Raw genomic sequence first — 13,456 nt, forward strand, 5'->3', positions numbered from 1 at the left:
CGCAATATGGCAATAAAATGACTTCAGTTGCCATATCCTGAATAATCTTAAGAAGAGGATGTTGCTCCATAAAAGAGAAAGAGGAGTTCACATCTTTGTGATTATCTGTTCACACTTGGTCTGCCCCAGGCAGGGAGGCATGTATTTCACAGTGACAAATGTGTGTTTTCAGTGTACAGTGCAAGTGCTTCTAGTAATGACTTAACTCATTTTCTGTAGGTTACATGATATTTTAAATCTCTTTCTTTTGTGCAAATGACTACTTTGGGTAGCTTGCACCATGTGACTTTCCTGAGAGCATGGGAGCTCCTTGTATGGGCCTCTGACCACTCCTCTCAGCTTTCCCTGTCTACTCCTAATAATGGAAAACCATTAAGAGCCTCAAAGACTGCATTTCTTCTACTCTAAAACTTTTCTTCAAGCTACTTTATTTGATATTTCATACTTATCTATCCTTATGAACTTGGTTGTACATCTAGTTTTAGAAATCTTTGAGGTCTTATTTATAAGAGTCTAAAAACCAAAATGACAAAGAGTTGCACTGAAGGATTTAAAATTCAAAGTAAATTTAAAAAAATAAGGTACTCATTCAGATGGAGAGTAAGAAAATGAGTTGGTAATAGGCTTTGTACTCTATATGTGAACCAGCAAGTCCTACAGGTTTGGGTTCCTTTCTTTAAAATAATTGTATCAAATCTTCACAGGGCTTTACCCTCCCACTCCCCTAGTGACTACTTTGCAAGTGTTCCATTAACCACTGAAAAAAGTGAGTCAGCTTTTCTTATTACTTATCTTCCTCTTTAATACCGGAGGTCCCTTTTGTTTAGGTGGCAGCTGTTTCAGAGTTGACAAAGCATTTAGAGACTCTAACCCAGTGTTTTTCAACCTATTTCATTTCACACTTGAACCTATAGTTAAACTTCCATGGCACACTTAAATTATTCAATCCAAAAAAAGAATAAAGGCTGGGCACAGTGGCTCACACCTATGATCCTAACACTCGGGAGGCTGAGGCAGGTGGATGGCCTGAGCTCAGGAGTTTGTTCAGGACCAGCCTGAGCAAAGCAAGAACCCATCTGTACTAAAAATAGAAAAACTAGTCAGGCATTGTAGCTGCCTCCTGAAGAACTTTCAAATCTGCCTCTTTCCTCACTCTCACTGTCCCAGGCCACTGTCAGTCCTGACTGGGTAGCAGGAGCATCCTGGCTGGTCTCCTTTGCCCCACACCCCACAGATCTGTTCTTCACGCCAGGGCTGGTGTCATGCTTTAACTCAGAGTTGACCTCCTTACTCTCCTGCTTAAAATCATGTAATGGTTTCTCATTAGTCATGGAGGGAAATTCAAACTCTGGACGCTGTTCTAAAAGCCCCTCTGATCTGACCCGCACTGCTTTCCCAGCTTTATTTCATAACACCTTCCACATGGTGCTGGCCCCACCACTAGCACTCAGGATTTCTTAAAATCCCTCTCACATACCACTAGGCTGTTGTTCTCTGCTTTAGGATTCGACATAAGCTGATTTCACCATCTGGAATGTGCTTTCTGTCCCCTTTAGGTCTTAGCTTAAATGTCACTTCCTCCTCCAGGTTCTTCCCATCCAGCTTATAGATGTATCTGTTCAGAGGTCTCTGTAACACTTGGCATTTCTTTAAGCTCAGAGCATTTTAAAATAATAGTTCCATATCTGTCTCTGTCACTTGGCCAGAACTTCTGAGGGCACAGCAGTCTTAGCACAGGGTCTTGCGTCTGCTCAGTACCTAGTACGTGCTTATTGAAGGGGTGAGTGGAGAGGCTAACACTGCCTACTGAGTGGCAGGCCCCGCAAGCCCACAAGGCTTCCTCCCTCCTCAGAAGCCAGAGGCTCTCCCTCTGCTCCATTGTTAGGTTTCTACTTAACGTTGTTTCTCTACAGATTGGAAAATTGTAGAGGAAACTTCTTTAGTGACTATTTGATTTAAAAATAGCCGGGAATGTGAGACCAGCCTGGATAACATATCACGATCTCATTGTCTACAAAAAATTAAAAATTTAGCCAAGCGTTGTGGCACACACCTATAGGCCCAGCCACTCAGGAAGACTGGAGTGGAAGGATCTTCAAGCCCAGGAGTTGAGGACTGCAGTAGATTTGATCACTCCATTGCACTCCAGCCTGGGCAAAACCGCAAGACCCTGACTCTTAAAAAGAAAATTAAAAAATCTATCTTAATTTCTTAACACTCAAAAAAGTGATCACAAGGCAGTATCTAAGTATGATGACATACTTATGTGTGGACAGAGTGGAAATACATTTACTCTTTCCAAAAGTAAACTTTTTGCCTCCATTGTTTTTTTTGAGGGCGTGGAGGTAGGGGAGGAATTGTTATTTGGTTTTTTGGTTTTTAGTTTTTTAGTTTTTGCCATTGTTTGAAACATCTTTTAGAAAGGCAATTTTATTTTTTATTTTTATTTTTTTTTGAGACAGAGCCTCAAGCTGTCCCCCTGGGTAGAGTGCCGTGGCATCACGCTCACAGCAACCTCCAACTCCTGGGCTCAAGCGAGTCTCCTGCCTCAGCCTCCCAAGTAGCTGGGACTACAGGCGCCCGCCACAGCGCCTGGCCATTTTTTGGTTGCAGCCATCATTGTTGTTTGGCGGGCCCGGGCTGGGGATTCGAACCCGCCACCTTAGGTGTATGTGGCTGGTGCCTTAGCTGCTTGAGCCACAGGCGCCAAGCCTAGAAAGGCAATTTTAATCACTCAAGCCTTTTGACAAGTATGTTCAAAGAAGTTATTTTTTAAAACGCTCCTCTTAATTTTGTGCCTAGGAAGCGAGCAGCCTGCAAGTCCGTGAATGGTTCTCACAAGTACAAAGGCAATTCCAAAGATGTCAAACCCCCAGATCTCTGGATCCATCATGAGAGACTGGAGCTGAAACCAATTGATAAGTCTCCAGACCCAAACCCCATCATGACCGATACTCCCATTCCTCGCAACTCTCAAGATATCACCCCAGTTGACAATTCCATGGACAGCAATATTCATCAAAGGCGAAACTCATACAGAGGTACATTTTAAGTCCGTGTTTTCCTCCAAATGTTGGGAGACCATTCTCATTTAAGTCATTTTTTCATTTTCTGCAGTTGCTTTGATTTGGTGATTCCTATACAAGATCAGGTTTAAAGAAATGTGTTCTAGGATTTTGTCAGCATTAGATGAAGGATAGCTAGTTTGTTATGGAGGAGACGTGTTCTATTTCCATAAGACACAACCTTTTAGAATCTCAGGCTTTAGCAGTGTAATACTCCAGTATTCAAGGAAGCCAGCCCACATTTCATTCTCTCCCTGTAGCTGGCCTGCGCCTGTCACTGTGGTGTGTAGGTGCTCTGGGTCTGGATGTTCCTAAGATGTTGCACTGCAGTGTGGTGGGCAGCTTGTGTTGTCCACGCTGGTTCTCAGCAAGGACTCCTGCATTTGTCTTCCTCTCTATCTCACTTCCTACAGAAGTGCTTTGTTCCCATCATGTTATTTGTGAATTCTGAATCCCCTATTAGAAATGTTTTACTATGGTGGCCACTCGGTGGCCTAGGGTACATGCCTGTAACTGACCTCCATACCTGACATCTAGGGCATGAATCAGAGGACAGCATGTCTACGCTGGCTGGAAGGCGAGGAATGAGACCAAAAATGATGATGCCTTTTGACTCCCAGCCGCCCCAGCGTAAGTAAAAGCTTCTGTCTGCTCCAGTGATGCCAGTCTGTCCAGTCACGTAGGGAAGCAACTGTGAATGATCTCCGTTTGGTCCTAACACAGAAGGATAATCCACCAAGCTTTGACACCTTCAAGAAGATGTATCAAACACTTGCCATATTTTACAGTAAATATTGTTCTTGAGACTAGCACCTTTAAGTTTAGGGTAGATAAGCTAAAAAGCCCATATCCCTGGTCTCCCAGGAATCAGGAAGTATCTAGTCTCCCTAATGTTTGTGCCCTCTCTATGGGAGAGACAGAGAAGCATCGCAGAAGGATGGGGCTGAGGAAGGCCTGATGTCACAGGTGTTCCTTAGGCGTCCTAACACATGTTCAGTGTTGTGTGCAGCTGTGCAATTCTTTTTCTATCTAAACTTTGTTTTAGAGTAGCTTTACAGTGTGGAATTTTTAAAGCAATGTTTTTCAGCCTTACTTGACCATGCTTCACTTTGATAAGTCTAAAAGTTGCTAAGCCTTCTTTAATAATAGTTGAAATGTAATGTAAGTTAAATATCATGATTAAAAACCAAAAAGCAGGGGGACAAACCAATCATTTTTTTCAAACTACTGAGTCCTTTTTGTCACTGTTTTTAAGGTAGAGAAGTCTTTCAGACTAGCTGGCACAGTGGGGCTTCCAGGTGAGGGAACTCTCAGCAAGTAACAAGATTGTAAGACCCACAGTAGCCCCCACACAGGGAGGCACCCACGGCACCCTGTACTTGGAAAAGCTTCTCACATGCCCAGCCTTGTGGTGGAACCTCCGAGCACCCAGACATGTACACTCCCTCTCCCACAAACACTCACTGTCCACAAGCATGTGAGACTCTAGATTGTAAAACGCAGTTTTGAAAGAGGATGTCCTGTTCATTAGTAGGTCAGGTCTGCACAAAATAGCTTACGAGGCATGATGGAAAGCAAGGCCTAGACTTGGAAATCTGCAGAGAAAGACCATGGTTTCTCTCTTATAAGAGGTACCCTGGGGTTCCCAGGCTTAAAGACACAAATGCCTGAGAAGAGTAAATTAATCTAATCTAGTCGCTTTTGATTTCTAAGACTACAGTAGCATGACCGCTTTTTTTGTTTGTTTTGTTGAAGACTGGAGTTTCTACCTGAACTGGTTTATTTCTAAAACTTATGAAAATTGACTATCTTTATTTCTAGATATATTAGTTTCAAATATGTTTAGAAAAAAAAGATATGCCAGTTGATACTATTCTCTTTTTTTTTCTTTTTTTGATAATGAGGAATATTATTTAATTTGCACCTCAACAGTTGGGTGGGTGAGTGGAATCTTTTAACTCAAGAATTTGAAATCAAATACATACATGGTCTTTAGGTTTTGGATATCCTTTTAAAAACCCATAATCCTTTTTCATAGCTGAGTTCTGAGTCCAGAAATGAGGCAGGAGCCATGCAGCCACCATCTGTGTAACCTGGTCTCAGATGACAGTGTGGTGCTGGGAGGCTTGCTGGTGTCAGGATGAGCTTCAGTACAAGGCTGTGCATAGAAGCACCAAGTTCAGATTCAGCTAACACTGCTGGTGGCCTGCTCTATTCCAGGAAGGCCATTCACATTGCTTTATTTTTTATTATTTACTTATCTCAATAGACTGGAAATGTCTTATAAAAGAAAAAACTGATTAGTTTTTCCAGTCTACACCTAGAATGCTTTCAGATTGTACATTTTTGTGTAAAAATCAGGAGATTTATTCTCCCTACCTCAGCCTGAGTTCTAGAAAATGCTGATTCTGATGCACCCACTTTTAAAACTCCTTATCTTCCCCCAGAGGAGACGCTGACTCCCAGGCTGCCCCGAGGCCCCTCCCCAGGCAGCCTTCCACATTGTGTTTTGCTCCCGAGGACCACCCGGAACTTCTGGTCATGGAGAGCAGCTCCTGAGGGAAAGCCCCTGTTCTGTCCTCAGGCGGAGGAGTAGTGCTCCAGGCACCCAACTTGGAGCGGTCTCCTTGCTTACACATGGCCAGGATGGAGATGGCTGCATAGAAACACATCCATTTTCTTGGCTAGGACTTTTCTTCACCAGAATAATGTTGAATGGCCCCACAAGGATCTGGGAAGAGCCCTGGTGACAAAAGATATTTTTAATAAGTTCCAAAGGGCTAATCAAGTTGTATTATGAAGTTCATGAAGCCCTTGCTTGGGGAAGAAAAAGATTCCTTATTTTCTAGTCAACCTTTCCATTTTAGAGGGCAGGTATAGGGCTGGCTACCTTAACCTTAAACATTCTGTTTCTACAATTAGTTTGAGGAAGTGCCTAAGAAAAGTTTATTCCCAAACTCTGAGCTTCTTATTTTGTTTGTCCATCTCTGAGATCAATAATGAAGTTTGTGGAAAGCTGTACGTGGAATTTCTGTCTTCACAGGAAGTAGTATGTGAAATCTTTATGTGGAAATTTCAGATTTTTTAGCTAAATGCAGTGGATTGAATCCTTGGCCAGCATGGGACGGAAAGAGGAAATTAGGAAAAATCCATTTTTTTTAATGTGAATGAATATGGTTGAGCCCCAGACAGGAAGCAATAAGAGATGGTGCCATCAGCCTGTAGTTCAGGCTTTTAGTACTAGATCAGACCATCAAAATTAAATTTAATTTGCATTCCTTTTAAGATATGAAGAGTGATTAAACAGCTTCGTATTCATTTGGCCTAAACACATATTACATGCTTCATTCAGCAATTTTTTTAAAAGGCAGAATGAATTAGGAACATGCTTGAAGGAGAAGGAATGTCTTTCTGTCCTTTTAGTTGGACAAAAAAGTAACATAAACCTAAGTTATGATTTGTTGGCTTATGAATTTATATTTGTGACGTATTCAAATAGAAATTTTTAATGACCCATGTAATTTATGTTTTTTTTGTTTTGTTTTGTTTTGTTTTAGAGACAGAGTCTTTGTCGCCCTCAGTAGAGTGCTATGGCGTCACAGCTCACAGAAACCTCCAGCTTTTGGGCTTAGGCAATTCCCTTGCCTCAGCCTCCCAAGTAGCTGGGACTACAGGCACCTGCCACAACCCCCAGCTATTTTTTTGTTGCAATTTGGCCAGGGCCAGGTTCAGACCTGCCACCCTCGGTATATGGGGCCAGCACCCTACTCACTGAGCCACAGGCGCCACCCATAATCCATTTTTTAATAGAATTGGAAAATACAGATAAGCCAAAAGAAAAATATTCTTTGAATTTTGACCATTCGTTCCTACAAGATAATCACTGTTAACATTTCAGTATTTCTCAGACTTTCTTTTCCTTTACATATATAGACATATGCATAAGAGTGTGTTCATTTTTTAAAACAAACTTAAAATCAATGACAAATTATCCAAATCCAGCCAGCTGCCACCAAAAAGCCAAGGGAGTGTGGTTGGATTATACGGGAGGGGGAAGGGGGTGACTTTGCTCTTGAACTGTGACTGGTATGTGTCCATGCACGCATGTTAAGCATTTCTCTGTCTTGTGTTCATTCGCAGCTGTGATTAGTGCCCATCCCATCCATTCCCTCGATAACCCTCACCATCATTTCCACTCCAGCAGCCTCGCTTCTCCAGCTCGCAGTCATCTCTACCACCCGGGCAGCCCATGGCCCATTGGCACATCCATGTCCCTTTCAGACAGGGCCAATTCCACAGGTGAGAGATGAGGATGGAGCCCAGATGGAAAGTGCTCCAAAAGAGTTGGCAAGCAGAAATGGGGAAGGAATCGCTCTACTTAGAAGAGGGAGCTGGAATTTTTCTCTGTTACTTACTTGGTGTAACATGTCTATGATTGACTCAAATTCACCTCACTTTTCTCCCTAAGTTTTAAGTACTCACTGTAAGGTATCATTTTAGTAAAAACAGCAATATCTCGGGTGGCACCTGTGGCTCAAAGGAGTAAGGTGCTGACCCCATATGCTGGAGGTGGCAGGTTCAAACCCAGTCCCGGCCAAAAACTGCAAAAAAAAAAAAAAAAACAACACAAAAACCAGCAATATCTCTAATCACATAAGCATCCCTTGTTCCATTAGCTTGCATCATAATTCAGTCTTTTTTTCTCCAATTTATTTTTTTAATCCTCTAATTTAAAAGGAACACTCATCCTGGGTGATTTTCAGGTAGCAGCAGCTGCCTTTGCCCACAGTCATCCCAGCATCAGGAAGGTCTGTAGGTGCAAACAAAGAATACCCAGAAGTCAGTGGCTGCCACCCATATGGAGCTAGCCCTCGGGTTGCCTAATGTCATTTAGAAAATAGGTGGCCAAACATGTCCCAGTTTGGAAGTCTAGGAAACAGCATTATCACACAGTTTCAAGGAGAAGATAGTGAAGGTAAAGGGACAGCAAATGAAATAAATATTGCTCCTCATTAATTGAAAATTAATTTCTATCAGTTTTAAACTGCAAATCTAATAACTTCCCTATACTAAATTGTTTTCCTATCATTTGAAACATTCCTGTTAGTAGTTATTATATTACAGGTAGAAACTAAATTTTTGTAGTTTGGGGAAATAAGAGAATGTCAAGTGATTTCTGTATTAAAAGAACCTCAAAACTTACGATAGTAGTCTGGGTTGTCAATAATTCCTCTTTGCCTTTAAGTTTTGATCAATCACAAACATACCCAAAACCTGAAATGAAGATGAACGTTTTATAAAACGATGCCTGATAACCTCTAACATCATCTAGTGCCAAGTCTATTACCTGGTTTGGAGAATGCTGCCTGAACTCATGTCTAAATTTGGCTTTCTATTGTCTTTTTCCAAATCCAGATTTAGGGTCCTCCCTTTAGGGAAAGAAGGACTACAGGATAGACAGTTATTCCAGCCAACAGCATAGAGAACCAAAGTCTGCCTTGCAAACATAGTCTCAAATAGAGCAGAGGACCAGAAAACAGCTCTCCAAACCTGCTCATAGAAAAAGGAGGCTTTATGCTTAACCCTGTTTCTTCATTTTTAAGGCCAAGGAATGCTGCACACTAGGATGTGGGACTTCCTGAGAGGATGGCGGGCTCTGCCCAATCAAATTAGCCCCCTTGTCCTGGACTAGGAGGGGATCAGAGTTGGAGAGAAGCATGGCAGCTCTGCCCAGCCCTTATCCAAGTGATCTAGTGTCCCTTCTCTATGGACTTGTGTAAAAGCAAAGTAGTAATTTGCATTGCTAACAGACTCCTTGCTTGGATAACCAGAGGGGATTCGAGAAGGTAAAGCTAAAGTGATAGATTCATTGAAGATGGATTTGAAATTTAGAATAATATCTAGAAATGATCAAAGTTCTCTTACTATTATACTTTCCCAAGCCCTGTTTCTATAGCTCAGAGTATTGCTGCAGCTCTGTGTGTGCGGGCTTGGCACTAGAAGAACACTTTTCTCTTGTTTAACCAAACACTTGATCAGCGTGGACTTTGTGCGTCAACTGTGAGAGGCAAGTCAGCCAGTTGTACTGCATGGTGTCAGGAAGCACAGAGAAAACAGTATTGTCTGGTGCCCTCTGCAGTTGTATAAGACGTCCCTGGGACCCAAGACCTTTAAGCTAAGGAGGTAACACTCAAGATTGACTTGGCAGCAGGCCCCAGCTCTGCTTTGTGGAGCCAATTCTATTTCCCTTTTCCCCCTTTCCCACCAGTTTTTTGGCCCTCAGAAGTGTGTATGTCAACTTAAAGGCAGTTAAGTCAGTCAAGGAAGACCTCTGTACCTAAGAGCTGACCTAACATACCTGCTGGTACAGGCTGACATGGTCAGGACTTGAGCCTACTTTTCTCTCGTCTCCTCACTGCTCCTGTTCCTAACCAGCTTCCACCCTGCCCAGGATCAGTAGGAACAGGACCTCCCCAGCCTGGTGATTGCTGGCTGGAGGAAGCCTAGAAAGTGAGATCCTTGGCCCACCTCTTTGGGGGTGTGAAGTGATCTTGGCCTAGCAGGCCAGCACAGCCAGGCATGCTTAGGAGGGTGTGTGAGTCCCTCATCCCTGGGACCCAAGACCTGTGAGCTAAGGAGGTAACACTCATGATTGACTTGGCCTGTCTTTTCAGAGCCCAATGGAAAGGTTCATTGCTTACCTCAGCCACAAAGGCAGGGAAATACGTTAGATTTCTGCAGATTGCTTCATGCATTGCAGTAATTCTTTATCTTCAGGGGATACATTCCCTAGTGGAGGCCCAAACCATGTATAGTACCAAACCCTATATATATTTTTTTGATCTGATAACCAAGGTAGCTACTGATGACTAGTGAGCGTGTATTGTATACCTCCTGGATAGGCTGGACCGAGGGATGATCACATCCCAAAGAGGATCCTGCGAGATTCCATCATACTTCTCAGAATGATGCATAATTTCAAAACTTAGGAATTATCTACTTCTAGAATTTTCCAGTTAATATTTTTGGACAGTGGTTGACCATAGGTAACCGAAGCCATGGAAAGCAAAACAATGGATAAGGGGATCAGACGAGGCCTGAGGCTGCCTGTTACAGCCTATTTCCCTGAGCTGGTGTACTCCATACCTCTCCACAGGGGAGGGGACATTGGTCGTGCGGCTCACACTGTTGGAAAGGTCTTCCACATGAGGTCTCCCTCAGCCTTGGTGCAGCTTTTGCCCCGCACGGTTGGGGATGAGAGGTACTGGGCATGGAAAAGTAGTATATATAGTATGTGGTAGTTCAGAGCAAGGGCTTGATAGAGTGCAGGATTCAGATTCTGCCCTGCTAGTTCTGAGCCTGTGAGCAATTTGGTTAACCTCCAGAGCCTTCTGAATTTCTTTGAGACCTGAATGAGCTAATGATATAATTCACCTCACCTCATGCCTGGCTTAGAGTAACTTACAAAGAAAAGAACCTTATAGATTATTCCAGCACGCACCTTTCTTGCATTTCATATAACCCTCAGCAAATTAAACGTTATTCTTCCGGGGACAGTGTCTAAAGACACTGAGACTCTGAGATAGTCAGACTTTGCCAAATCCACGCAGTTAGTGTGCCATGATTAGGGTCCAGATAGACCTGTCTGACTCCAAAGGTAGTGCTTTCCTACCCCACCAGGCTGCCTTTTGGAGCAACTCTGCGCCTCTTCACATATTTTAAGATAGTTATCATATTCTTTATGAGTCTTCCCTTCTTCAGGCTAATCTACCCCTAATCTACCAAAGTGCCTCTCATTTGATACAATCTTAAAGCTGTGCACATACCTCTGGACTGTTAGGTTGTCCATGTCTCACTTGAGCTGTGGGGCTTTTGCTCTGATGAGGCCTTGCACCATCCCTGGCAGGCACGAAGGCCTGTGGCATTGGCTCTCCTGCCATGACCACCAGGCCCTGCCAGCAGAGCTGGTTCCTGCCAGGTACCCAGCCAGCCTTGGTGGCCAGACCTGATCTTCTAAGACTATCAGTCAGTGAGTGAGAATTTTAATTTTCTTTTATACATAATTATGTTTTAACACAATCATCTCCAAAATCTGTATATGTGCTCCATGACAAGTACTGAAGAGAACTTTAATTCTGTAAAATTGTGATCCTATAAAATATAGCTGTGTAGGTGAAAAAATTGAAACAGCTGATTGAGTACAGAATTGTTTGGGACTCTTTCAGAGTAGTCCATTCCTCTACTCTTAGCCTTGCAATGGTTAATCCATATTCCACTGATTATTAAACTGGTTTAGGGGATCCCTAGAAATAGCCAAAATCCTGGGATTTGCATGTGTTCAATGGCAAAAGAAATGCTAACCTTTAGACTTTCCTGCTGTAGAATCGGTTCGAAATACCCCCAGCACTGATACCATGCCAGCCTCCTCATCACAGACGTGCTGTACTGATCATCAGGATCCTGAAGGTGCTACCAACTCCTCTTACTTGGCCAGCTCCCAAGAGGAAGATTCAGGCCAGAGCCTCCCCACGGCCCATGTTCGCCCATCCCACCCACTGAAGAGCTTCGCTGTGCCAGCAATCCCACCTCCGGGACCTCCCACCTATGATCCTGCATTGCCAAGCACACCGTTACTATCCCAGCAAGGTGAGTGAGGACAGCAACACGCCTGGAGGAACCCTTTGGCTCAGGCTTGGAACAGAAATCACCCATTCTTTGAAGAATAACAAAGTAAATATCCTCCAAGCTTATCTCAGCAATTTAGATAGAGTGGTCCTGTGTCATTACCCCACTCAGGAATGCATACAAACCAAAGAATAATTTGCTGGGGAGCCAGGTTGCCCTTTTGAATTGTGTTGATGTGAAGACCCCTTGGTGGTAAAATCCAGTGGCATGGAAATGAGCAACAGATCTGGTCTGCCCAGCCCCCTGGGATCCCCTAATGCCACAAGATGCCAGAAAGCTAGAGGAGGGGTCTGGGAGGCCAAGACTTAGCCCCGTAGGGTCGTGAATCTTTCTCAGAAAGAACCTCAGTATAAGGAAATGAACACTATAGAAGGGAATTTTATTTGGCCAAGTTCATACAGCTCAACAACAGTCCCCTGACCTCAAAGGCATGTTTTTCCCCCTACTTTTCCACGTGATTATCTGTTATGATGGTTTTAGAGTAAGTCAGTGATTTTCAAATTTTCTGGTCTCAGGAGCCTTTAATATCTTAAAAGCTATTGAGGACACAAAAGAGCTTTTCTCCACCTGGATTATATCGATCAGTATTTACCATATTAGAAATTAAAACAATTTTTTTAAATATATTAATCTCATTTAAAAATAGCAATCTATGTTAAAATAAATAGCATAATGTTTATGAAAATAATCATTTTTTAAAACAAAAATATAGCAAAAAGAATGTCATTGTCTTATTTTTGTAAATCTCATTAGTGTCAGGCTTAATAGAAAACAGCTGGATCTCCTATCCGCTTCCGTATTCAATCTGTTGCAATATGTTGTTTTAGTTGAAATATAAGAAGAAAATCTGGCCTCACAAATCTGTAATTAGAAAAGAGAAGAGTATTTTTATAACCTCGGATAATTGTGGATTTTGTTTTTTGATACTATGGCAAAATTCAACAAGTTGTAATTTTTTAAAGGTTTGGTTATAATGCCAGATCTAAAACCATAGTCATGAACAACTATTCGTACTCTATTCCATTAAAATTCATTGGCCTATCTTGTACTTTGAATGCATGATACTAAAATATTACACATTGGTCATTTAGGAAATACTGACTATGCAAATCCCCCAAATACTGATACATTTCATTATTTCATGTCAAAAACACATTCTTTGAGATTAGGAGTTTGAGACAAGCCTGGGGCAACTAAGCAAGACCCCATCTCTACAAAAAATAAGAAAAATAAGCTGGGTAGAAAAGTGAGTATCTTCCTTAACAGTTACTTAGAAAGCTGATGCAGGAAGATAAGTTGAGCCTATGAGTTCAGGGTTGTAGTGAGCTATGATCATTGTACTTCTGCCTGAGCAACAGAGCAAGACCTGTCTGTTAAAAAATAAAATAAATAAAACATTCATTAATACCAATGAAGTGTGTAAGTATTAAGAAGCTCTGATCCCATGATGGCAGATGCAAATTTTTTTTAATTCTAATTTTCACTTAAATTATATCATTGGTGATAAACACTGTCTATTGCTTTCCTTTAATTGTGACATTTTGTCCATTTTCTAGAAACTATCTGAATAGCCAGTTCACCTGTCAGTCTCTCTTTGAAGTAACAGTGGTGCTCCATGATAAAAACATCAATTCAGGCTCGGCGCCTATGGCTCAAGTGGCTAAGGCGCCAGCCACATACACCTGAGCTGGCGGGTTCGGAGCCAG

At 42.3% G+C, this 13,456-nt stretch overlaps 1 protein-coding gene across 1 annotated transcript in view; it reads left to right on the forward strand.

The window, feature by feature from the left end:
* Positions 1-13,456, forward strand: part of NEO1 (neogenin 1) — a 158,705-nt gene that overhangs the window by 142,724 nt on the left and 2,525 nt on the right. Inside the window, exons 23-26 of the mRNA XM_023510038.1 lie at positions 2,803-3,041; positions 3,603-3,695; positions 7,206-7,364; positions 11,448-11,711. Coding sequence (XP_023365806.1) covers positions 2,803-3,041; positions 3,603-3,695; positions 7,206-7,364; positions 11,448-11,711 — 755 coding nt within the window. The remainder of the gene's footprint in view (positions 1-2,802; positions 3,042-3,602; positions 3,696-7,205; positions 7,365-11,447; positions 11,712-13,456) is intronic.

The sequence above is a fragment of the Otolemur garnettii genome, unplaced genomic scaffold, assembly GCF_000181295.1.
Source record: "Otolemur garnettii isolate 467f Iridium unplaced genomic scaffold, OtoGar3 scaffold00011, whole genome shotgun sequence".
Taxonomy (NCBI): domain Eukaryota; kingdom Metazoa; phylum Chordata; class Mammalia; order Primates; family Galagidae; genus Otolemur; species Otolemur garnettii.